General features: G+C 37.5%; 1 protein-coding gene across 1 annotated transcript in view; it reads left to right on the top strand.

Annotated features, from left to right (window-relative positions):
• The window catches only part of LOC150110163 (muscle calcium channel subunit alpha-1-like), a 1,246,847-nt gene that overhangs the window by 303,105 nt on the left and 917,264 nt on the right, over positions 1–26,478 (top strand). The window contains exon 14 of the mRNA XM_090391329.1: positions 13,351–13,561. Within this exon, the coding sequence (XP_090247455.1) occupies positions 13,351–13,561 (211 nt within the window). The remainder of the gene's footprint in view (positions 1–13,350; positions 13,562–26,478) is intronic.

Raw genomic sequence — 26,478 nt, 5'->3', positions numbered from 1 at the left:
ATTAAATTGGAATCCCTCCATATATACAGTTGGGTGTTCATGGATTAAAACTACGAAGGTGGTCTGAAAAGTTCTTGGCCTAACAACGAAAAAAATGAATTTATAATTTCAAAATTATTTTAATTATTCAACATAATCTCCCTTAAGACTAACACATTTATTCCAGTGATGCTCCAGCAGCATTATCCTTTCCCTGTAGTGATTCTCGGTAAGATCTGCAAAATACCCCTCTACAGCTGCAATCATGATGTGAAGAAAAATGCTGACCAGCAAGGAAAAGTTTTAGTTTTGGGAAGAAATAGAAGTCAGAGGTAGCCAAATCTGGGGAATAGGATGGATGTTCCAACAATTCATAGTGCAGATCCCTTAATTTTCCCATTGCCAAAACACCTTTGTGGGTGAGGTGCATTGTCCTGATGAAAGATGATTTTTTTCTCATGAATTTTTTTGTCTAGCCTGTTTAAAAGATCGGAATATTATTCTCCAGTTATTGTCTCCCTTAGACATCATTCTTCAGCACTCTGCTAGAGGAAACTCCATCAATGGGCCCGCTACATGTTTTGGGAGGTGTTTAGGGTCAGTGCAAAGAAATGGTTCTGCAAAAATGACAGAAATGGTAATGACAGCAGCACCAGACTATGGCTTTAGGAAACTAGAACATCTTTTCATTTTAAAAATTTTATGGAATTTACAACAGTGTTAAAAAAAAACTTTTTTTATTATCCCGATGTTTCGATCTTCACATCAAGATCATCATCTGGAGCGTACATAAATATACAGGACAAGCTGAGTTACATCATTGACTGTAAGCTAGAGAAACAATGATTTCATCACATCATGTTGGAGGCTTAATGGATTTTTTACACCACTCAAAAAGAATTAAATTAGAATTTAATACTTCCTATATTTTGTCCTAGTCGCTAGGACATCTACGGGGATTACAAAAACAATTAATGTAATATGCACACACGAATCTTACAATACTAAGCCCAACCACGTGTGTGACACTAAAGTCCTATCTAGGTGGAGCGCCCTCTAAGGACGGTAGTAGGTGGCCTGGAATGTAAGGTGGGATCTCTGGTGATGAGTGTTTCCCAAATCTTCAGAAGCTTAATGCGACCGTATTTATTAAGATTTGGTTGGTTTCTGAGAGCTGCTGCTGCTTCTAAGAAAAGTCTCTCTTTCTTGAATTTGCTATGGTGGAGCATGGTGGTTTTCTTCCATGATACTCTGTGGGTGGTGTCCAAAACATGGTCAGCCAAGCCTGAATGGCCATAGTTGTGTTTACAGATGTAAGACTTGTGTTCCTCCAGGCAGATGGATGCTGATTTGCCTGTCTGTCCAAAGTATGCCAGCTTACAGGAACATGGTACTTTGTAAACTCCAGGCAGCGAGAGAGAAGGGAGCTGATCTTTCATAGACCAGATAAGGGTAGCAAGTTTGCGGTAGGGCTTATGTGCTGTGTGTAGGTTGTACTTTTTTAGTATCTTGGCTATTTTTTCAGATGTGCCACGGATGTAGGGTATGGTGATGGCATTTTTAAAATCTTGTTGACGAGGAGGATGGGGGGAGGAACTGATTATTTTTTTGATCCTGTGTTCGCTGTAGCCATTGGAGAGGAAAGTGTTGTGTATGTGGTTAAGCTCAGTAGTAAGGGCAGTTCCACTGGAACAAAGATTGTGGGCTCTCTTAGTAAGAGTTTTGATGATGCCATATTGTTGTGAGGGGTGGTGGTGGGAGAGTTTGTGAATATATCTGCCTGTGTGTGTGGGTTTTCTGTATACAGTGAAGGCAAGTGTATCATTAGGCAGGCATGTGACTAAGGTGTCTAGGAAGGGTAAACAGTTGTTCTTTTCCATAGTAAACTGGATTCTTGGATGTAGGCTATTCAGATGACTGAGAAAGGAGTCTAACGTGTCTGGGCCATGAGGCCAAATAGAGAACACATCATCTACATATCTTAGCCAGATAGAAGGTTTGAGTGGGGCTGAGTCTTTGGCTCGTTTTTCGAAATCTTCCATATAGAAATTGGCAAGGGGGGTGAGAGTGGGGGAATCCATGGCGGTTCCCTCTATCTGCTTGTAGATTTTGTTCTTCCAAGAGAAATACCCAGAGTTAATGGCAAAGGAAAAGAGATCTGAGATGTCAGAGGGAAAAACGTTTTCAGCATCCATCCGCCTGGAGGAACACAAGTCTTACATCTGTAAACACAACTATGGCTATTCAGGCTTGGCTGACCATGTTTTGGACACCACCCACAGAGTATCATGGAAGAAAACCACCATGCTATACCACAGCAAATTCAAGAAAGAGAGACTTTTCTTAGAAGCAGCAGCAACTCTCAGAAACCAACCAAATCTTAATAAATACGGTGGCATTAAGCTTCCGAAGATTTGGGAAACACTCATCACCAGAGATCCCACCTTACATTCCAGGCCACCTACTACTTCCCTTACAGGGCGCTCCACCTAGATAGGACTTTATTGTCACCCACGTGGTTGGGCTTAGTAATGTAAGATTTGTGTGTGCATATTACATTAATTGTTTTTGTAATCCCCGTAGATGTCCTAGTGACTAGGACGAAATATAGGAAGTATTAAATTCTAATTTAATTCTTTTTGAGTGTAGTAAAAAATCCATTAAGCCCTCCAACATGATGTCCTCACAGCACTTAAGCCTCTACACACGGATTTGATCGCATGTTATTCTACTGGCATGACCTCTGGTGAAAAAAAATAAAATAAAATTATAAATTACATCAAGCTAAATTCTATTTTACAATGACAGGAATAAACATTCTTTTAGATGGTTTTCTTTCAGAAACAATTGGTGTCCTATTTTTAGTATTACAATTATTTTTGATTTACAATACTGGATTTTCTACAGTCCTGTTTAAAGTTGTTCTTATTGAGGAAGGTCGAATATATACCTTCCATATGTTTGGGATTTTTAGACCATCATTATTGTTCAGGTTGGGGTGGTTGATAATAAGCTCACAGGCTTCCTTGAATTTCCATTCATACCATGTTTTAGTGTGATGTAAACAGCTGGTGGTTTTCCAGTCAATTCTGTGTAAGGTATTCAGGGCATGATCAGAAAGGCCAGCTTCACCATAATTATTATATTTAATGTGTCGTTTATGTTCCTTTTGTCTAATAGGAATTGTGTGTTCTGTTTCTCCTATATATGGTATGTTGCAAATACAATAAATCCGGTATACTCCAGGGTGGGCTAGTGAAGGGAGTGGGTCTTTGGATGAGTTGAGTAAGCCTTTTAATTTTGCAGGAGGTTTAAAGGTGGTTTTGAGGTTGTACTTTTGTAGTACTCTGTTTATTTTGTCTGATATTCCTTTAATGTAGGGAATGGTTATAGTTTTACTGTAGTCTGGTTTGTCTTTGTTTTCTATTGTGGTTTTGTAGATAATTTTGTTAATAGTGTTTTGACTGTATCCGTTTTTTTGTAAGTTATTACTGATAATTTTAAATTCGTCTTTCAGTGCTTGTTCACTGGAACAGATCATCTGAGCTCTGTTTTTTAGCGTGTTGATGACACCTAGTTTTTTGTGTTGGGTGGTGTGGTAGGAGTTTATGTGTATATATTGTCCTGTATGTGTTAGTTTTCAGTAAACAGTGAAGGAAAGATTGACCGAGGGAAGACATGTGATAAGTGTATCTAGAAACGGAAGTGTAGATTAAGATTCATACTAAGATTCATACCTAATAACATAGTAGACAAAATATGTATAGAAACTGCCAACATTTTAAACAATAACAAGTAACATAATTAAACATGAATTAACAGTGATAAAATCACTTAAAACAAATCTAAACATAGTAATAACCAGAGCCGATAAAGGAAATGCCCCTGTCATTTTAAATCGTACCACTTATATAGAAAAAATGAATCTGCTGGTCTCTGACAATAACACATACAAATTAGTTAACTACAAACCAACTAACAGAACAAAAAACAAAACAGAGAAACTACTTAAGTCAATTACCACATGGCCCGAAGATACGGTCAAAACACTGTTTCCTTACTACGCGCGCTCCCCAAGAATTTATGGGTTACCGAAAATTCAAAAAGAAAACATCCCACTAAGACCTATCGTTGAAAGAATTGATAGCCCAACGTATCACTTAGCCAAAAAATTAGCGGCAATACTCAAGGAGTTGGTAGGTCATTCCCCCCCCTCCTATATCAAAAACACACAACACTTCATAAACATCATCAGAGACATTACATTAGAAAAAGATGATTTATTAGTCAGTTTTGACATCACTGCCCTGTTTACGAACGTCCCATTCAATGACACAATCCTTCTCCTACAGAACAAATTCCCTCCAGATATCACAGCGCTCTTTGCGTGTATTACGGTTGGGTTATTTTGTACGGCAAAATGCCTTCTACTTACAAAAAGAAGGCACAGCCATCGGCTCGCCATTATCCCCCCCTATTGCTAACTTTTACATGGAACATTTTGAGCAACTAGCCCTAGATTCCTCCCCTCAAAACCTAAAGTCTGGCTTAGATACGTTGACGATGTTTTCGCGATCTAGTCCCATGGTCACTAGACATTAGACACATTCCTTAGCGATGTAAACAAATAACACAAACGCATACAGTTCACAATTGAAACTGAAAAACACAACACACTTCCGTTTCTAGATACACTTGTCACACGTCTTTCCTTCACTGTTTACCGAAAACCGACACATACGGGATAATATATACACATAAACTCCTACCACCACCACCACCCAACACAAAAACTAGGTGTCATCAACACTCTAAATAACAGAGCTCAGATGATCTGTTCTTTCAGTTAACAAGAACTGAAAGGCGAATTTAAAATTATCAGTAATAACTTACAAAAAAACGGATACAGTCAAAACACTATTAACAAAATTATCTACAAAACCACAATAGGAAACAAAGACAAACCAGACTACAGTAAAACTATAACCATTCTCTACATTAAAGGAATATCAGACAAAATAAACAGAGTACTACAAAAGTACAACCAAAGCCACATTTAAACCTCCTGCAAAATTAAAAAGCTTACTCAACTCATCCAAAGACCCACTCCCTCCACTAGCCCACCCTGGAGTATACCGGATTTATTGTATTTGCAACATACCATATATAGGAGAAACAGAACACACAATTCCTATTAGACAAAAGGAACATAAACGACACATTAAATATAATAATGATGGTGAAGCTGGCCTTTCTGATCATGCCCTGAATACCTTACACAGAATTGACTGGAAAACCACCAACTGTTTACATCACACTAAAACATGGTATGAATGGAAATTCAAGGAAGCCTGTGAGATTATTATCAACCACCCCAACCTGCACAATAATGATGGTCTAAAAATCCCAAACATATGGAAGGTATATATTCGACCTTCCTCAATAAGAACAACTTTAAACAGGACTGTAGAAAATCCAGTATTGTAAATCAAAAATAAGAATTGTAATACTAAAAATAGGACACCAATTGTTTCTGAAAGAAAACCATCTAAAAGAATGTTTATTCCTGTCATTGTAAAATAGAATTTAGCTTGATGTAATTTATAATTTTATTTTATTTTTTTTCACCAGAGGTCATGCCAGTAGAATAACATGTGATCAAATCATTGTTTCTTTAGCTTACAGTCAATGATGTAACTCAGCTTGTCCTGTATATTTATGTACGCTCCAGATGACGATCTTGATGTGAAGATCGAAACGTCGGGATAATAAAAAAAGTTTTTTTTAACACGGTTGTAAATTCCATAAAATTTTTAAAATGAATGCTGATCACCGTGTAACCCAAAAAGAAAGGAATAGAACATCTTTTCTCTGACAGGGAAGGAGAAGGAACTGGTCGAGGAAGTCAAGCGCTACCAACTAGATTTAGTCAGGCTCTCTTCGACCAAGAGGATAGGCTCTGGAACTGTCGACCTGGATGAGGGATTGAAACTCTACTACTCCGGTGTGAGCTAAACAGTGTTTGCTCAGGTGGGTGTGGGGATACTCATAAGCTCCCAGCTGTCAGACTTTGTTTCTGAGTCGATACAAAATTAATAATGGAAAAAACTCACGTACAAAGATTATTTAATAGTATAATTTAATAGATTATTTAATAGTATAATTTTCGCCTGTGTGACACAGGCATTTTCAGTACATTAAGCTCAAATTAAACAATAACTGACAATTCCAAAAAGCGCCACCTAAGCTGGTGTAAGATAACTAAAAAGGTCAATAACTTTTCTAAAAATAAAAATAAATAAATAAATAATTATTTATTTATATTGAATACTTTAATCCTGACAAGTCTTGACTTGCAGAACATGCCATCTTTTCTAGACACAGAGTTCATTGGAGAAAGGCAAGAGTTCTTCACAAAAGTCAGTTTCTCATGGAATGCCTTTATAAAGAAACATGTGAAACTCTACTTCATTCTCCTAACTTAAACAGATCCGACGGCTTACGTCTATCCCCTTTATGGGAGATAGTACTTTACAAATCAGATAATCTTTCCTAACTTTTTATTGTATTGATTTTTTATTTATTTTTATTTTTTTATTTTTATTTTTTAGGAAAGTTATTGGCCCTTTTAGTTATCTTACACCAGCTACTTAGGTGGCACTTTTTGGAATTGTCAGTTATTGTTTAATTTGAGCTTAATGTACTGAAGATGCCTGTGACACACAGACGAAAATTATACTATTAAATAATCTTTGTACGTGAGTTTTTTCCATTATTAATTTTGTATCGATATGTCTACTCACGGTATACGTCTTTTAAAACTTTTTGTTTCTGAGTGGATCCCACTGGGGGGGGGGGGACCGGTATAATGTGTTAAGGCTCCAGTTGAAAAAACCACAACTTGGCTATGTTGCATGCCTATGCACCTAATCTTGAGTCAGAATACTCCGTCTTCCTAGAGGAAGTGGATGCTGCTTTTGACAGGGTGACAGACATGGAATCAGTCTACTAATGGGTGACTTTAATGCATATGTTGGAACAGATGACCAGACATTGAGGGGTGTGGTTGGGAGGAATGGAGACCTCCCAACCACACCCCTCAGTTCTCCAATGTCAGAATGGAGAAGTCCATAACTGTACCTGGTACAGGGATGCACTTGGACAAAGGTATGTGATTGACTTCTTTATAGTCCCAGCAGAGACCGATTTTCCTCAGTGCTGGATGGTCGTGTGAGGAGAGGGGCAGAACTGTCAACTGACCACCACCTTGTTATCTGCACTCTACGGGTACAGAAACCAAATGCTACCATCAATGCTGGTAGACCTGAGCAGATATATACCTCGTAAAATGGGAAACAGGAATTGGAAAATGAGGCTGTGAGGAAGAATTTTACAGATAACATCTCCTCCAGGTTCAAAGAGATTCCCAAGCAGACTGCAGATGCGGAGGAGGAGTGTGAGCTGTTCAGAACAGCTGTCACTGCCTCTGCACTCTCATGCTGTTGCAAAAAGCTGCTCAGCATGGCAATGGGCAGTGAGAAAAGGATTCCTTGGTGGAACCAAGAGGCCCATAAAGCTGTCCGGGCAAAAAAGGAGGCCTGCCTAACATGGCTTAGGGTTAGGTCACCTGAGAGGCATCTCTGGTACACTGAGGTGCAAAAAGCTGCTGCTGAGGCAGTAAAGCAGAAGGCTTGGGAGTCCTTTGGAGAAAGATTAGATTCATCCTATGCAAATACAAACAAAGTATTCTGGCAGACCATTCGCCGTCTTCGAGGGAGGAAATCATGCACAGCAAGGGAAATTAAGGCGCCTGATGGTACACTTTTAACAACCTAGAAGGATATCCTCCACAAATGGAGGAAATATTTTGAGAGCCTTCTCAACACAGGTGACACAGCAGCTGTGGACATCCAAGAAGTGCAGATCGGGGCGATGACTAGTCTCACAGCAGAAGAGGTCCATTTAGCAATAAAATCACTAAAATCGGACAGGGCTGCTAGTGATGATGAAATTCGGCTTGAAATGCTAAAAGCCTTAAATTGAGATGGTGTTCTCTGGCTGGCTCAAGTGTGTCAGGCTGCTTGGATATCTGGGCGAGCACCAAAGCAATGGCAGACAGGCATAATAATACCAGTCTTCAAGAAGATAGACCAGAGAGATTTGCAGCAACTATCATGGTATCTCTCTGCTCAGCCTGCATGGGAAAGTATATGCTAGGTGAGTGGAACGAAGGTGCAGGAGCATAATTGAGTCAAAGTTTCAGGAATAACAATGTGGCTTTTGTCCTGGTAGAAGCACCACTGACCAAATCTTCACTTTAACGCAAGTCTTTGAGAAATCTTGGGAATATACCAAGAATGTATACACATGTTTTGTGGACTTGGAGAAGGCGTATGACTAGGTTCCTCAGGATAAGCTTTGGCAAGTAGTACAGGAGTATGGAGTGGATGGCCAACTATTAGCCACCATCAAGTCCCTGTATGAATGCCCAGAGTTTTGTGTCAGGGTAAACAGCACAAAGTCTGAACCTTTCACAGTCTCCGTTGCTCTTCTCCAAGGGTGTGTTCTGTCACCCCTCCTTTTCATAATATTTATAGACTGGATTGATAGGCACAGCCGAGGCAGTGAGTGTGTCTGAATTGAAAGAAGTAGCATTGAACGTCTGCTTTTTGCAGATGACCTAGTTCTGCTTAGCTCTTCCACAGATGACCTTCAGCGGATCCTGGATAGGTATGTAGCTGTTTGTGCAGATGCCGGGATGAAGATCAGTGTGTGGCCAAAATAGAAACATTGGTGGTCTCAAGGCAACCATCCCAGTGCACTCTGCATGTGAGTGGAGTCCCACTGAGGCAGTTGGGAAGTTTAAATACCTTGGGTCCATATTCACGAGTGATGGAAAGTCAGAAGCTCTGCAATTCAGAGAAACCCTCAATACTCAACCGCTGCTTTTCCATGTTGACAGATCACAGTTACGATGGTACGGGCTCCTGGTCAGAATGCCACAAGAGAGGCTCTCCCAGCAGGCCCTCTTTGACAAGCCAGAGAGTGGGAGGCCACATGGAAGGCCAAGGACCCGCTGGATAGATTATATTCAAACCTTGGGTGAACACGTCTGGGAGTCCCACCAGAACACCTGCGGTTGGTGGCGGAGGATCGTGACCATTGGAAGTTCCTCTTGCAGCTGCTGCCCCCACAACCTAATTAGGAAAGGTGGGCCTTGAAGATGGATGGATGGATATTGTTTTACCCTTTTCAAGATAATTAATAAACAAAACATCTTTAATAAACTTTAGCATCCCAAAACACCGATACCATGACCTTTCCTGCTGATGGAATCAACTTTCTTCCTTTGGCGCTGAACAACCAGCTTCTGTCCACTGTTTTGACTGCTGTTTGGATACTGGCGTGTAATGGTGAATCCAAGTCTCATCCATAGTAATAAATCAATACACAAAATCAGTTTTATTCTTGTTAAAACACTCCAAGCACTGTTCAGATATTTTCATGCAAGTGTGTTTTTTGATCTGTTGTGAGCAAGTGCAGCACCTATCTTGCGCAAAGCTTTTTCATTTGCAATTCTGCATGCAAAATATATCCTACACGTTCTTTTGACAGTCTCAGAAATTTCACACACTTTGACTTGCCGGTCATCCAATACCATATCATGCACCTGATCAATGATTTCTGGTGGTGTTATACTTTTTGGATGTCCTTCACATGGATTATCTTAAAGGCTTGTATGACCATGTTTAAACTCGGCATTTCTTAATTGTTGAAAACAAAGGAGAAGAGAACCCATAAACTTTTATGAACTTGGAATGAATTTCTTTTGGCGTTAAACCTTCTTTTACAAAAATATTTTATAACTTCACGATACTCAATTTTATCCATTTCAAGAGATATAGACAACACTTTTGCTTCAGACAACTGTATAAAACAAACTACTTGATAGAATGATTTGTAATTTCACATGGATGCTTATGACAGATGTACCAACTAAGAAAAAAAAATCTTGCCAATAGTGTTGCCATCTTTGGTCCAGGTCAAGAACTTTTCAGACCACTCTCGTGTTGGGCTGCAAATAATTAAAATTAGTTAAAAATAAAATATGAGAGATTACAAATTTGTTAAATACAATTGAGGATAGCAATTTCCCACACTTTTAGAATAGTGAGGCAGTCATTATAATTGAGGTTAGGTTGATGAAATAAGTCTTCAACATAGACATGTATAGACATTCATGTTTACATATGGATTTGTGTAAACAGTTTGATATTATCCCATTGGAACCTGTGGTTAGCGTCTTAAATTCCAGTTGTGCCAGGCCAGATTTGTGAGCTTTTGATAAACCGGATGCGATCTTGATGTTCAGATATATTTCCATTCATTTTAGAAATTATGGCCTTTACAACCACGTTACAAATAACTCATTTAATATCCTGACGTTTCGATCTTCATATTAAGATCATCATCTGGAGCATATACAAATATACAGGACAAGCTAAGTTACATTACATACAGTAAGCTAGAGAAACAATGAATTGATCACAAGTTATTCTACTGGCATGACCTCTAGTAAAAAAAAAATATATATATATATTTATAAACTACATCAAGCTAAATTCTATTTATGATAACATGAATAAACATTCTTTCTTACGTATAGTTTTCTTTCAGTAACAATGATGTCCTATTTTTAGCATTACAATGTTATTTTTGATTTAGGATCCTGGATTTTTCACAGTTCTGTTTATAGTTGCTCTTAGAGAGGAAGGTTGCGTGGGTCGAATCTTCCATATGTTTGGGATTTTTAGACCATCATTATTGTTCAGATTGGGGTGGTTGGTAATAAACTCACAGGCTTCCCTAAATTTGTGTTCATTCCATGTTTTGGTGTGATGTAGACAACTAGTACTTTTCCAGTCAATTCTATGTAAGGTGTTCAGATGCATGATCAGAAAGACCAGCTTCACTATAATTATTATATTTAATGTGTCGTTTATGTTCTTTTTGTCTGATAGGAATTGTGCATCCTGTTTCTCCTATATATGGTTTGTTACTGGTGCAATAAATGCGGTGTACTCCAGGGTGGGCCAGTGGAGGGAGTGGGTCTTTGGATGAGTTCAGTAAGCTTTTTAATTTTGTTTAAGGAGGTTTAAAGGTGACTTTGAGGTGTATTTGAGGTTGATCTTAATATGAAGATTGAAACGGCGGAATATTAAAAGAGTTATTTATAACACCATTGTAAAGTCCATAATTTCTAAAATGAATGCTGATTACCATGTAACACTAAAAGAAAGGATTATGACAGAGATATGTTTATTTACAGATCTTCCTGTTCATCTGTAGTAAGCCAAGTTTACACGAATATGGTACTTGGAATATGCCAGGTAACATCAATGGTGAGAGTTTGTCTTTTGGAGAAGGTAGCAGGTTATGAATTTGGTTGTTGGTTTCTAAGTAGCAATGAGTTGATATTTTTTCATAATTTTGCCACATATTCAGAGATGTTTAATATATAGTAAAGGAGGCTTGTGGTCTTCTTCCTGTCAAAGTTGCTGTATAAGAGAGTGGTCAGTTATTTTTTTGGGTTATTTTTGAATTATATCCATTTAGTAAGGTTGTTTCTTTGACAGTTTCCAGTTCGTGTTTTAGAGACTCTAAATATGACACCTTACTTTTCTTGCTGACCTGTATTTTTCACTCCCTTCCCCCTCTCACATGATACTCTCCCATCTTGTTCTTTCATTTATTTGGCTTCCTCTCATTTCTCCATCCCTTGCTTCTATATTATCTTGACTTTCTCTGATTTCCAGCTTTTCTCATTCTATCTCTCTCTTATCATTCTTCTAACTCACTCTTTGCTTCACATCTGTGAAATTTTTTCATACCTTTCACTTTTTTTTCACTGCATCTCTCTCTCTCTCTCTGTGTGTGTCCAAGCATCCTACCTTTGTTTGATATTGCCAGTCACTCTCCCCCCCTCCCACACACACACTTCAAATATGCTACATCCTAATGCTATATCCATCTCCATGTTGTGCTCACCTTTCTCACTCTTGATCATACTGTCCATGTCTCTCTCTCTCTCTCTCTCTCTGCCACCACCACTCATTCTATACCAATGCATCACTACTGAAACGAGAAATGCTGATATCAAATTTGTCCAGCTCTTTCCATTTTCTGCATTTGCTAAATTTATAGATATTGATTCTTTATGCACTTTATCTGCCACTTCTGGAGTTTTGAATCATTTTCAGTCATTCACTTTCAAGATTGTCTGTCACATTTTCTCTGCTTCTTTCATCATCATCAATGTACCCTCAAGGGGTGTACAGGATATGATAGTACTACATGAAAAATTTACATCATTGCTAACTTCCTATCTACAATTTTCCTTCAAATCAGTCTGTTACCTATCAAGACTCCAACATTATCAGATCTTATATTTCTATCGTCTTAGGCACTTTTTACCGTATCAATCCACGTATACCTTGGTCTTCCTCCGAGTCTTTTTTGTGCCAACTTGGCAGAGTTGATTCTTTAGAATACTTAAAGTTTCAAAATGTTTACTCTCTTGGGGACAGAGCCTCATTTGTTACATTTCATGTGTTGCGATGATACTTTTCATCAGCTTTATAGAAAACTATATATTGATGCACTCTTTGGTTTCTATGATGCTAGACATGATATGGAAAGAATCTGTACAATAAAAGCAACTTAAGGCCAACTAATTTAGATTGGTTGAACTTCCAAGATCACAATATCGTCCTTCTCTAATACCCTTTCCCAGAACAATACTCGCAGTAGTTTTTTAAGTAAAGTTTCAGTAGTTTTTTTGCTGCATTTTGCAGGACATGTTCAAGGCATAATACAGCTACTTGTAATCAAGCAGACAGTCTGTAAACAGCTGTGCTATGAAATTCCAAACTCAACCTTTAGCCAAACACACAAACTCAACTTGGCCACCGAAATTGACTATCTCATTGACTATGTAGATGAATATTTGATCTGCAGATGACTTTTTTTTATTATTATTATTGTTCCGGGAAACTCCAAGGAGTCGATAGACTCGTCGAGGGAGGCCCTAACATCATGTCAAGACTTATGCAGTATTTTTTAAGTGTGGCCTTTGGATGGGGGGGAAGGTTGACACATTTTAGTCTAGCAGGATTTTTCTCCCATGAAACACATACCAGCTGAAGAATTTGCAAAATCAGAAACATAACTGCATGTCTCGACTTTAGCTGCCACATCAGTTATTTGTATAAAACTTCCTTACTTCTAAAATTAATTATTTGGTAAAGCTTCAGTATCATTTATATATATTTATATACTTCTTTTATATGTGTATTTTTTATTTTGTTATAGGTACTGGCGATCACTGTGCAATTTGGTTGGTTCACTTATCAATTCAGTGAGATCTATTGCAAGTTTGCTACTGCTTTTGTTTTTGTTCATTGTTATTTTTGCACTTCTGGGTATGCAAGTGTTTGGAGGGAAATTTAATTATAGACCGACAGAAGATAAACCTCGCAGCAATTTTGACTCCTTTTGGCAAGCACTGTTAACTGTATTCCAGGTAAGAAAATTCCTCTGTTTTAACTGTTCACTTTCTCGTTATTATGTAATAGTCAAATGCTAGTTCCTCCTCCTTTCTCTCTCTCTCTTCCACAAAGAAATATCATTCTTAGTTCATAATATATAAAGTATTTATTATTAACAGGCTTCCATGGAGTTGATGGGTCCATCATGAAATGTGTCACTAAAACGAGCAACATATCATACTCTATTATTTCTAAGAATAATAGAGATAATATATTATATTATCTCTATTATTCATACTGTACTATTTCTGTATTATATGTCTTCCAGGAATGGAGATGTAGAAATAATGTAATCATCACCAGAGGAGGCTAAACTCTATAGACTTCAAAGACACACTCACAGTGTCCCAACCATGCTTCACACCATACGTGTCTTCTTAAACTCATTCACTGATAAAATGATCACAACCACCTTTGTCAAACTATTCATTATTGTTATTCACTCTCAAAAAAAAAAAAAAAAGTAATCCTTGTGTCCTTGCTAACTGCACTCTTACACACCAAGATTTATCTCGTTTTCTTCCTTCCTGTATTAAAAAAAAAATGTTCAATGTCAATCCCATAAAAGTACCTTAATAAGTACATTTCTATCATATCACTCTTTTCCATCTATCAGCTTGTCTTCATAAACCACATGTATTATCTGGTTTTCAATCTGTTCTCATAGAGAGCACTCCAGACCATTGTGATCACTTGCCTCTGGATCCTTTTCAGCATTTTGCACCCCATGAAGGCATCCTGGCAATCAGATTTGTCTGGTAGTCCAGTCATGGTCTTGACAGTGTGATCTTCAAAATCTGAATAATCTGACAAGCTGCTTTTGTCACCTTTACAATATGCCCTCTAGACTTCAACACCCTCTGCAACCATCCTTAAATCTAAAGCCTCATTAATTCCAGTACTGTGAATGTAGTTACACAGCTTGTGATCTCTACTCCACAACGGGTAAGCCACATTAATAAGCCTACCTCCCCCAAAAAATCATGTCTTTATGTATTCTTCTTGTATTCCCCCCACCCACTCATGAATTGGAACTGTATTGAGGACTTGGCTTGCCCATTCTGGGCTCTTGATTACTTAAGAGTTTTTTTTTATTTAAAATAAATACTTTTTTTTTTTAGACATTTCTCCTGAGATATTTATTTGTTTTAGTCTTCTCTACTGATAGGTGATAGACCATAATGGGCTTGGGATATTATTGAGCTTTTGGCTTACCTATTTTAGGTTTCTAGCAGTGGTTTAAAAAGCCTACCTATTCCACATGGTTTCGAATTTTCTTTGGGGGAATAATGGGTTAGGATAGATTATAGCATTTGCAAAGAATTTTGCAGTCCTTTCACATAGGCAAGTTTTGATCTCAGTGATATTTGCTTTTCACTGAAGCTGTATGTTTCTTACAAACCATGGTGCACTAAACAGTATTTGTAAACATTTGTTTTGTATTATCTGTAGTTTGCTAACTTTTGAATCTGTTGTGTGACTACATGGGTGAGCCATACATTAGAACTTCTATAGGAGAAGTTTAAATTCTATGCTTAGCTGGCTATCTTATTGCCCTATTTGCTTTTGAGCAGGCTTGATTGATATGAGTTGTGAAGCAAAGCCCTTTATGTAATTATATCCCTAAGTATTTGGCTACTTAAGTATTGCTACTCTTGGTTGCAGGCAGCTGACTATTATTGCAGCATCGTCTTCACATATGGCTATTGTGGTGGCAACTCTGCATGGGATGTCAGCCATAAAAATGACAAAGGTGATAGCTGTGAGCCCTGGGGATCCCCTGCTATGATTTTGCATTCAGACAATCTAATTCCCTGTAAATTCACTTGGAATTTGATTGCTGAGGTACAACTTGGTAAGTTTGACCAATCCTAGTTAGAATTTGACCTGCAGGTGTTTGAAAAGAAATCCATTGTATCATTTTTTTTTTTTTTCAAATGTTTGGGAATGTTCAGGAAGATTGTTCCCGTGTGCTGCTTCCATTTGAATCCAATGCTATTGTTTTTTCATGACTAAGAACTTGTTTGGTTTAATGATTTTCTTAAATCCAAATTGCTTATTGCTGAGTTTCTGCACTCTTTTTAATATTATCCTCTCAGCTATTTTTTCTAGGCAGGAAAGCAGACTGATTGGGCAATAGTTTTGGGGAAGGTGAGCAGCTCTTCCCGATGTTGCGATTAAGATTACATCTGCTTCTTTCCATCATGCTGGGAAATGGTGATATCTTAATATTGTATTAATAAAAGCAGCACTGTACGTTACAGCTTTATGATGGGCATTTCGTGATTTGTTAGAAATCCCATCTGGGCTTGGCAGAGGTTGATCAAGCAGGTGTCGGACCTGATGGCTGCCAGGGGTCTCAAACTATGTGGAAAAATTAAAATAGATCTATAAGAATGATATAAGTATTACACATTTTGATGATGAATTGGAACAGTTTCTACTATTTTTAAAAGATGATGAAGACAAATTCAATACTGTCACACAAGTATACCAGGCTGCAAGAGAAATGTTTGCAGCTTTTCCAAATGTAGGAATTTTGTTTTAGCAGCCCCATAAATTTCACTGCCAGAGGCAGTAAAATTTGAATTGGTTATTCTCCAGAGCATCTGATCCTTAGTGTTTAAGACTGAAGTTTTGTCTCCCATTGCTGATTAGGTTTTTAAGTGCATATCAAACTTCTTTTGTAGTCCTGTTAAGCACTTGTCAGTGTTCTGTGGTATTGGCACCTGACTCTGTTCTTTTTCATGGATCAGGTCTTTAATCTCATCTTAAGTTGGTTGGAATTTGTTCATGACACATCTGTGATGACAGCTTTGAATGCAGTTATCTGCCTTTCCAAGCTCGAAATTTGTTAAAAATCAGAGTATTAGAGTATAGTTGGAAATGGATCAACAGATACATATAGAGTGCACATTAGTTTTGTTCTGTTGATAGTTGGGACTTGATCTGAGATATTTTAATATTATGAGCCCAGTTGAAGTAAAACTGGATTTTGTGGTCAGAGCTGAGGTCTTTAATCACACTTATTTGGTATTGATGCATAATATTTTGTAATATTGCTGCATGAAGGACATGAGGAAGTCCTGCCACATTGTAGTATATAAGTTCTGGAAGTCCTATAATTTTAATGTTCCTATGGCAACAAAATGATTTAAGATTCTACTATTTTGATTTGTAGCTCTGCTGTTCCAGGCTGTGTGGTTAGTGTTTAGGTCTCCTGCTACTGGAAGTACTTCATTTGCATCTATAATTTCAGTTAAGTTTGTTTCCGGTAACTGTATATAACTTTCCAAACAAACAGTATATTTTCAGGGAATCCACATTTGTTATTTAGGCCCACTATATTTATCACGATTTCTATGTTAATAGTGGTAGAATATATTGAGCTTGACGAATATGGCTGTCCCCCCCCCCCCCAACAACAACAACAACATTAGGCCTATCATTGCTATATAGAACATAGTTCCTGAGCCTTGAGTTCTCATCTGAGCCAGTTGAAGGTGCATTTACTGTAGATTACAATGATTATGTCAGCACTGTAATGTGTCATAAATTCTTGTAATTCACACATTTTGTTTCTTATGTCATTAGCATCCAAGAACACAATCTGTAGAGAGTTTGGTCTTCTACTTTTGTTAACTCAACTAGTGCAGTAAGGATTGTTTGTGTAACTCTCACAACTTGTTTATGGAGTCCTGGCTGGGAGTTTGTTTTGCTGAACTCAACATTTTGCTTAGAGTGGCTGCTATGATTACAAGTTTGCTGGATTTGGTCAGGCATTGGTTTCAGCTTTTTCTGCATGTTTTGAAGCTACAACCCTGTGCATATGAAGTGAGTGCCTGGGTGATTTGTTGTGCCATTAGGGGTTTAACTGTGCACTTGTTAGTTGGGCTCTTTGGTTTACTTTAGCAGATTTTTGGCCAACCCTTTATTGCAGTCTGTGTTCCACTTCATTTGGGACATTTAGCTGGCTCTGTTTTTGATTTCTTTCAGGAAGCTATTGCATGGTTTTCACCACATTTAACCCATTGGAAATCGGCTTTGCAGCAGTGTTGCAAGTAGCTAAAATTTTTGACAAAGGTGCCATTGTCCAGTTGATGCCTTCTGTCATATTGGTTCTGGTTTTATAGTCAGGTTGCAGACAGGTCATAGGTTGTATGGTACTGCTTGCTGATTTCCACTAGGACAAGAGGCATTGGATATTTATCTGCTTGGAATAAATAGCTAACTTTAACAGGATTTAGCCTATAGTTTGAGGTCTCTTGTGACTTACTTAGTGGTAACAGATGCTGATATACCATGCAGTACTACTTTGACATTTTTTTCACTTTTTAAAGCGAATGTGTGGCTCTGGATGTTTTTGCATTTATAAGTTTAGTGAATGTCCAGTAATCGGCTTCTGTCTTTGTATATATTCAGAATCCCTTGCCCATCTTCCTAGCTTTTGTAAAATTTATTTTTCTGTTACAGAAGACTGATAATTCAAGAATGGAAATGTTAAGAATATTAAGTAAGCTTGATGTATTTTATGGGAAATTATTATTATTATTATTATTATTCAGGCCTCCAAGGAGTCAAAAGACTCATCGAGGGAGGTCCTTCCTAAGACATAAAGTCTGTCAAGACTCACTGAGGGGAGGTCCCCCCCCTGAGAAACACAAAGTCCATCATACCACTCTTTAAACTCACTGATCGTTCTCGCTCCCACCACTCCATCAGGCAATGCATTCCACGGCTCAACCACCCTCCACACAAAGAAACCACTCCTTACCCTCTTGCTCACAGTTTCCTTTCGTAACTTCCAAGGATGGCCTCTTGTCATCACTCCTTCCCGCTGATCAACCAAGCGAAAGAACTCCCCAGTGTCAACCCTGTAACCACCTCTCAACAGTTTAAAAGTCTCAATCATATCACCTCTCCTTCTTCTATCCACCAAACTCTGCAGTCCACATTCTCTCAGCCGATCCTCATAACTATCCTTGTACAGTCCTGAAACCATCTTTGTCATCCATCTTTGTATCCTTTCCACAGTTAATTTATCCCCTTCAAATCCTGGGGACCAAATCTGAGAGCAATAGTCCAAGTGTGGTCTGATCAGAGACTTATACAACGGAATGATAACCCTCTTATCTCTGCAGGTCAGTGTCCTTCTCATAATAGCAGCAATCCTCTGTGTTACCTTCACCACCTTTGCAATATGTCCCCTAAACTTCAGGTTTCTATGCCTGAAAGAGTTGGCAGTGCAATTGGTAATCTGCATAAAGGTGAATCCAAATCACTAATGTCACCCTAGAGGCTGTTGTGTATATCAAGTATAGTAGTTGAAGGTGTTGGCAAGGCTGGTTAGAAATGGGATCTTGGTTTTGGTTTACATATTTATAATAGGGTGACTAATATAATGGAAAAAGGAGATATATATATATAAGGTGATTTATGTGGATTTTGCTAAAGCATTTGATCGAGTACTGCATGATAAACTGCTGTCTGAGATTGAGCAGAATAGGAATGGATGAAAGGAAGTTAGCAGTACAGGCCAAAGATAATCCCAAAGAGTTCTTTCAGTATGTCGCAAGTAAATCAAAGAATGCTTATAGCAGAATGATTTTAATGAATGTCATGGTGGGGAAGTAACTGAATCAGGTGAAATAGTAGAATTGCTAAATGAACACTTTGAAAGAGTATACCATCCAGGTGGAGATATTTCAGTAACAAGAGAAGCTTATATAGAAACTGAGGTAAATGAACTGGAGGTGCATATCATATTACAGAATCTTGATGTGAATACAGCTATGGAATCAGATGGTACACCAGCTTGAGTTTACAGTGCTTGAGAATTGGCAGCACCTTTTGACCATGTTATTTAATCAAAGTCTCAGTTCTGGATTAGTCCCAAGGGGTAGAAAGAGGATGAAAATAGTTCCATTGCATAAATGAGGTTCCAAGACTGATGCAGCAAATTACCGATCATTTAGCATATCAGAGTGTTAGTTAAGGTGGTGGCGAAGTTGGTCAAGAGCAAAATACAGGAATGGATAGATGATGGCGGGGGAGGCAACATGATTTTGTGAAGGGTAAGTTGTCTCTCAATAGCTTGCTCATGTTTTATAATACAGTGATGCTGAGTTGGATAAAGGTAATGGGTTTACAATGATATTGCTTGACTTTGCAAAGACATTTCACAGGATACTGCATGAAATTCTAATTAATAAATTGCAGGACATGGAGATGGATATAAAGTCTGTGAAGTGGATAAGAGGTTGATTTATGGAGAGATATCAGACAGTAGTTAATTCAAGAGTAGAATTCAGTAGAAGGCCTATGACTAGTGGTGTGCCACAGGGCTCTATTCTGTGGCTGATACTGTTTAATTTGTACATTAATGATATAGAAAAGGATCTGAGAGGAACTATTCAGTTATTTGCCAATGCAGAATTTGGTAGAGCAATAGTTAATAAAGATGATGTTAAAATTTTGCTGGATGATTTGGACAGACTTGACAAATCTGGGCAGAGGAGAATGGATGTCAGTTTCATGTGACATAGTGTATGTTTATGCATTTTGGGATGAAAAGAATATCAGCTTGTGTACCACATTGATGGAACTGTACTCTAGGAAATTGACAAAGTCAGAGATTTGGGAGTGTTAGTGGATAGAGAGTTAAAGTTTAGAAGGCACATAACAAAAGTGGTTAAAGCAGCTCATCGGATTATTTGGTTACTGAAGAATACTTTGATGAGCAGAGACAAGCAGGTTATTTTACTTCTTTATTAGAGACTTCATAAGACCTCATCTTGACTACTGTGCACAGACCTGGTCACCTGGGTTTTTGGGGATGAGGAAGAAATGAATAGGATACAGAGGCGAGAGACCAAGATGGTAGCAGGTCTATGGAATGAACCTCATGAGGGCAGGTTGAAGATTTGTGGCTTACAGAATTGGTCGACAGGTCGAAAATAGGTGATATGATTGAGACATAGTCATATAGAGATAAAGATTAATACAGAGGAGAATTTTTCAGAAAAGGTCTAGTGATGGGAGAACTAGGAAACTGAGTAAGAGTGTAGTTTTCAGTAGTGTCAGGACTAGATTTTGTTGCTTGGAGAGTGGTGAATAAGTTCAAAACAAATTATGATGGATACAGCATGAATGTTGGATAGTGCTTGGCATAAACACTCTTATGGTGAGAAGGTAACAGTAAAAAAAAAAAAAAAAAAACTGGCTGCCACCTTTCTGATATATATGTATATATCCAAGAGGACATTAACATGCATGACTCCACCTGCTCAGAATTACATTATCCTGAATGGTATGATATACTCACATTCTGAACAGAGAGAATCAGAGAAGAAAATGAGTATAGCCTCATTCCTGAAAATGCATAAAAGAAAATGATTCTACTACATCGAAGAACACTTGCTAGTTAGGAAAATCAAAGAATAATGACATGCTGTTGTGTCGTACTTTCTACTCCGATGTATTTTCCAACTGTTGACTGGCTTCACATTCGAACACAGAGAAAATTTATTTTTAACTGCGGCACTCTATGTTCTAATTTGCATAAGCAACGTTGTGAAATCAACCATCAGTTAGCACAAATTGTTATCAACTTAATTCAGCCGAAATTCTCCTTATTATATATATAGGGTTCCCGCTAAGATTTGAACTATTTTAATGAGCGGTGCAATGAAAGAAATCAGGCAAACACAAGATTCAACTCGAATAAAAATATTTAATGCTTTAACACATAAGTTTACATTAAAACAAGAATTTCTAGTAAGGATAATACAATTAAGAATGAATGGATTCTCATTAAGACATTGGCAATTTACTCAGCTGAGTATATCATTTACGATTAGAATTTATGCATATAAATTCCTCTCTTCTTATCATCAAGATTCCAAACACAATTTCACTCTGAACAAAGTTATCATTTAGTGTACTTAAATATTGACTCAACTTAACTATTCAGAACAATCACAAAGCACAAGTCATCAGACATTCTTTCAGCAAATTTAAAGTTTATCAATCTAACACAATAGTTCTCAGAAAATTCAGTTTCAATTTTACATTACGTTCTCATGTAACAGGCTTCACTATATCACACATTCAAATACGAACTATTAATCCAGTGATAATTCATATATTATGTTTACGAGGAAATGTTTTGCTATATATCACACATTCAATTTTGACTGTTAATTTCAGCAATATGAACTATATCATGTTCTCCAGAAACAAGCTTCGCTACTTCACATGAGGCACAGAAAAGATATCCTTACCGGTATAAACAGTATAGCTTCCTCATTATCGAGAAGCCTAGAAACACTCCTTGGCTCTTGAATACTTTCGCTTTGAGAGCACACAAATATTATAGAATCCTGGGTTTCAGTTATCTGATTAGTTAACTCAGGAGAATTTATCTTCTTGCTTGTAATTGCCTAACTTTCAATATTTCTTACTCATTCTTATTATCCTTTCGTCCAATGCCATCCTTCTGCGAGGCGATAGGAATTCATAAAAGAATAAGAGCTTGAAGAAAGATAAGTCAAAGCACAGAGTGGTTCCTTCCTACTCCATTCAACCCCAGGTTATTTCTCTCCCTTTTCTCTTTCTACTCTCTTCTTCTTTTTCCTATACTGCTTATGACATCCTACTGTTGGATTCTGATTATGTAGAGATTAGAGTAATTATTATTTGCTTCAGAATCCAACATGATCTTCCATCACAAAGGCTAGACTTGTAAATATTATTTAATGTAAACAACTTATTTTACAAATTAATATTCATATAACTACCTTAATTTTGTCTAATATTTAATTATTTAATCAAGATATATGTATTAATAATGAAAAGACTGTATTAAATATTATTAAGCTATTTTAATTATTACTATGTTAATATTATAAGAACTTGTATTTGATAATTTAACTGTGCATTATTTGAAATGTAAATATTTTCTATTTATTCCTGTTTGTAAAGTTTAACGTTATGTAATAGCTCAATTTTATTATATTTTGTTTTGTTGTCATGGAAACGTATGTAAGTGAACGAGCACGTTTTGGAACACCACGTAAGGTTTATTGAAAAGAGTTTTAGAAAGAAATCACGAGAAGAATTTAGGCAGGAAGAATGGATATAAAAAGCAATGAATGCTGAAATTATTAAGAAGGAAACAGAGAGAGAGAGAGAGGATTAGCTGTAGGTTGGAATCGGAGCATTCGGGAATCGCAGTGTGATAATAGCGAGTCGGCAAGTCACTCAAGCAGCTAATAAAGTCTACTAGTCGAGAGGCGGTTAGCTAATAAATTGTAGAATAACAATTATAGCTACGGAAGACAGCTGAGTGACTACTAAATAGACTAACAATACTTGAATTGAGATTTAATTTCAGTGCCGACCTTTCAAGGACACACAGAACCTTGAAGCAAAGCACGAAGTTACTAAAGAATAGTAGAGCTGTAAAGTTGAAGTTTACCATTAGCTGTGTTTTGAATTATAGTGCCTAAAGAATTATTTGAATGCAGGAGGAATGAACAACTGTACATATAAAATCTCAAGTTAAAGAATTATTGTGTATTGCCTTAATTAATGAGTGATCAGTAGTACTTCAAGCAAGAACGTTTGTTTATGTGTATTGTGACCGATGATTAATTCAGTTATTGCTTAGAAGAATTATTTTAATGAGTGCCGTTTACTATTTAAAGTGTTTACAGTTATAAAAGGTGTTTACGTATAAGTAGATGAAGGAAAAAGATTATCGGTAAGATTATTCCAACCATTAATATTTCTATACAGAGAAGTGTGTGCATTTCATCCTAGAATTTCCTTATATTAACAGTAACTATTGGTGAGAATTAACTGAAGTGAAAATTTAAAAGTGTTTGCTTGTAAAGCGGTGTTACTGCAATTTTATTGTATTTTGGAACTTAAGGAACTGTGAGAAGACTGTATTAGAGATGACAAATTTACCATTGTCTGAGTTTGTATAATAGTATTATCAGAAAGGCTGAAGTGATTATAATAACTTAATTACTGATTTGAATTTGAGTGTAAAATTTGTGATTTTAAAATTAAATGTTTGTTTTTGTTAATGATAAGTTGTATTTTGCCTGAATCTCTTTTACTGCACCATTCATAAAATATTCGAACCAAAGCAGATGAATTAAGTTAATTAAATATACTCGGCCAGTATATATATTAATAACATATTAAGGAGAAATAGTTGAGGGTTGATTTTTCTTCAATTCTTGAACTAATTCATATATAGAGTGGCGCAGTCTATAAATATAAATTTTCTCTATATTTGTATTAGAAATCGACTAGCAACTATTTTTTGTTTAAGAACATCATAGTGACTAACATGTCAGATCCAAAGTAAAGGTTAAGACGAATTAGGATCCAACACTACTATCCTTTCCCACCAAAATCTGGTTCTAACTGGTTTTGTTGATACCGAACTGACTTCTTGCATACTGTACAGTAACTCACATTAAGGCATGCGCTGGCTAAAAATAGCATAATTGCTCACAACAACCAATCAAGTCTTATTTTCAAGAATTACTTGGATACATTACATTTTACTAATAGCATAAGAGCATGTCAAAATGAATGTCAAGAGACTGCTTGGAAAGATAAAAGAGAATAGTGTGACAGGAAGGGTGGTCACTGTGTTGCCTAGGTATGATTGTGGTGAAATGAGGCGGAGAGCAAGGATTATGAATGGTATTCTGGCTGAAATATGTGAGGAGATGGGTGTACAGTTTGTTAATGTGTGGAATGAGTTTGAGGGACGAAGTGAGCTGTATGGGAGCATTGGACTGCATTTGAGTGGTTATGGTGTGAGTCGCTTGGAGAGACTGCTGCTGGAAGGTAGAGAAGTGAATAGAGAAAATGAATCAGATCGAGAGGGGAGTGATGTGGAAGAGCAGGAGAGTAAGACAGGAGAAATTGAAGAAGTGGAAATGAATGGAGAGGTGAGTGGTATGAGTATAGAAAATGAGAGAATGGGTGTGCAAGAGGAGCAGGGAAACGGGGAGGCCCAGGGTGGACAGGGATACACAGCGTGAGAAAGGTGGATGCTCCAAGAGGAGGTGAGAGCATGTGTAGGCAGGAAAGTAATGGGATGACCAGGGATCAAGAGGAAACAGATGTTGTTGCAAAGGGTTCTAAAATGAAGAATCAGAAAAAGAAATGACCCCAGTCCAGCACGGAGAGAGCACATCGAGTGAATGGTATCAGTGGAACTAGCTGTAGATCCAGAAATGAGTTGTTGTGTTTGTATACCAATGCTAGAAGCATAAGAAACAAGGCGGATGAAATGGTTGCACTAATTGTGTCTGTGTACCCAGAGATTGTTGGAATAAGTGAGACATGGTTAGATGAGGACGACATCCTGACAGGAATAGAGATGGAAAGGTATGATGTGTTTCGTGAGGATAGAAGGGATAAAAAGGGAGGGGGAGTGCTATTGATGATAGAGAAAGAGTTATGTCCATACAAGGTAGAGATGCAAGAGGGAAATAGGGCCAGTGGTTTTGAGGCAGTATGGTGTGAGATAGAGGTGAATAGAATCAAATACTTGGTGGGATGTTGTTTTAGACCTGGTAATGTGGATGGTGGTGATAGTGAAATGTATAGTCAAATAAGCCAAGCAAATAAGAAAAGGGTGATCATTATGGGTGATTTTAATTATGGCAATATAGACTGGATTGAAGAGATAGCGACTGGAACTAAAGAAAATGAGTTTCTTGAGTTTTTGAGGGATAACTACCTCAGACAGTATGTAACAGAGGGCACACGAGGATTAAGGGTCTTGGATTTGGTCATCTCATCGGAGGATGTAATTATAAATGAGGTGTCAAATCATCCACCAATTGCTGAAAGTGACCATGAGGTGATTACCTAGGTGGTTGCCAGCAGTGCAAGGACCCCTGTGAAAAAAGGGTATATGTGGAACTACAAGGGGGGTGATTATGAAGAGCTCAGGAGACAGCTTGCAGATGTAGCATGGAATGAGGAGTTAGCTGGAAAAGAGATCAATGCAGCTTGGGGAATTTTCAAAAACTATTTAGTAGATGCAATGTCTAAATGTATACCACGGGTGAGAAGGTTAAATAAGGTAGGTGTGAGATGGATGAATAAAGAGATTAAGCATGCAATACAGAAAAAAAAGGCATTGTGGAGACAGCATAAGAGAAGTGGAAGTAACCAATTTCATGAGGTCTACAAAGACCAGGCAAGGAGGGTGACTTGGTTGGTGAGAGTAGCTAAAGAGAGGTATGAACAGCAGTTAGCTAATGAAGCCAAAAAGAATCCTAGGGAGTTCTTTCGATATGTAGCCAGCAAAAGAAAGAATGATTATGGAAGGATGACATTGATTGGAGGAAATGGTATAAAGACAGCTGTTGCAGAATGTGTTGTGGAGATACTTAATGAGCAATTCATAAAGATCTTTCAATCTTGTGAATGTGACTTCATGGAGAGATTAAGAGCAGTTGATGATGGGGAGGAGAGACTGACTGTAAGTGAGCAAGAGGTGTTTGGGGAGTTGAATAAACTAGATGTAAATAAGGCTGTGGGACTTGATAATATATCACCACGTATTCTGAAGGAGTGTGCCAGAGAGTTGACACCTGCCTTGACATATTTTTTTAATACGAGTCTTGCACTTGGTCAAGTTCCTAAAGAGTGGAAGGAGGGCAAGATTGTGCCACTTCATAAAGGAGGTGATCGAACTCAAGCATCAAACTATAGGCCTATCTGTGTGTCAGGTGTTGTGGTTAAGTTGTTGGAGAAGCTTGTGAGAACTAGGATCCAGAGTTGGGTTGACAACAATGGTATTATCTTTGATGGACAGCATGGATTTGCTAAAGGGAGGTCATGTTTTAGT

Source organism: Typopeltis vanoorti, chromosome 1 (genome assembly GCF_054136105.1).
Source record: "Typopeltis vanoorti isolate ZY-2024b chromosome 1, IOZ_Tvanoo_1.0, whole genome shotgun sequence".
NCBI classification, from domain to species: Eukaryota; Metazoa; Arthropoda; class Arachnida; order Uropygi; family Thelyphonidae; genus Typopeltis; species Typopeltis vanoorti.
This window is presented reverse-complemented; position numbering and strand designations above follow the sequence as displayed.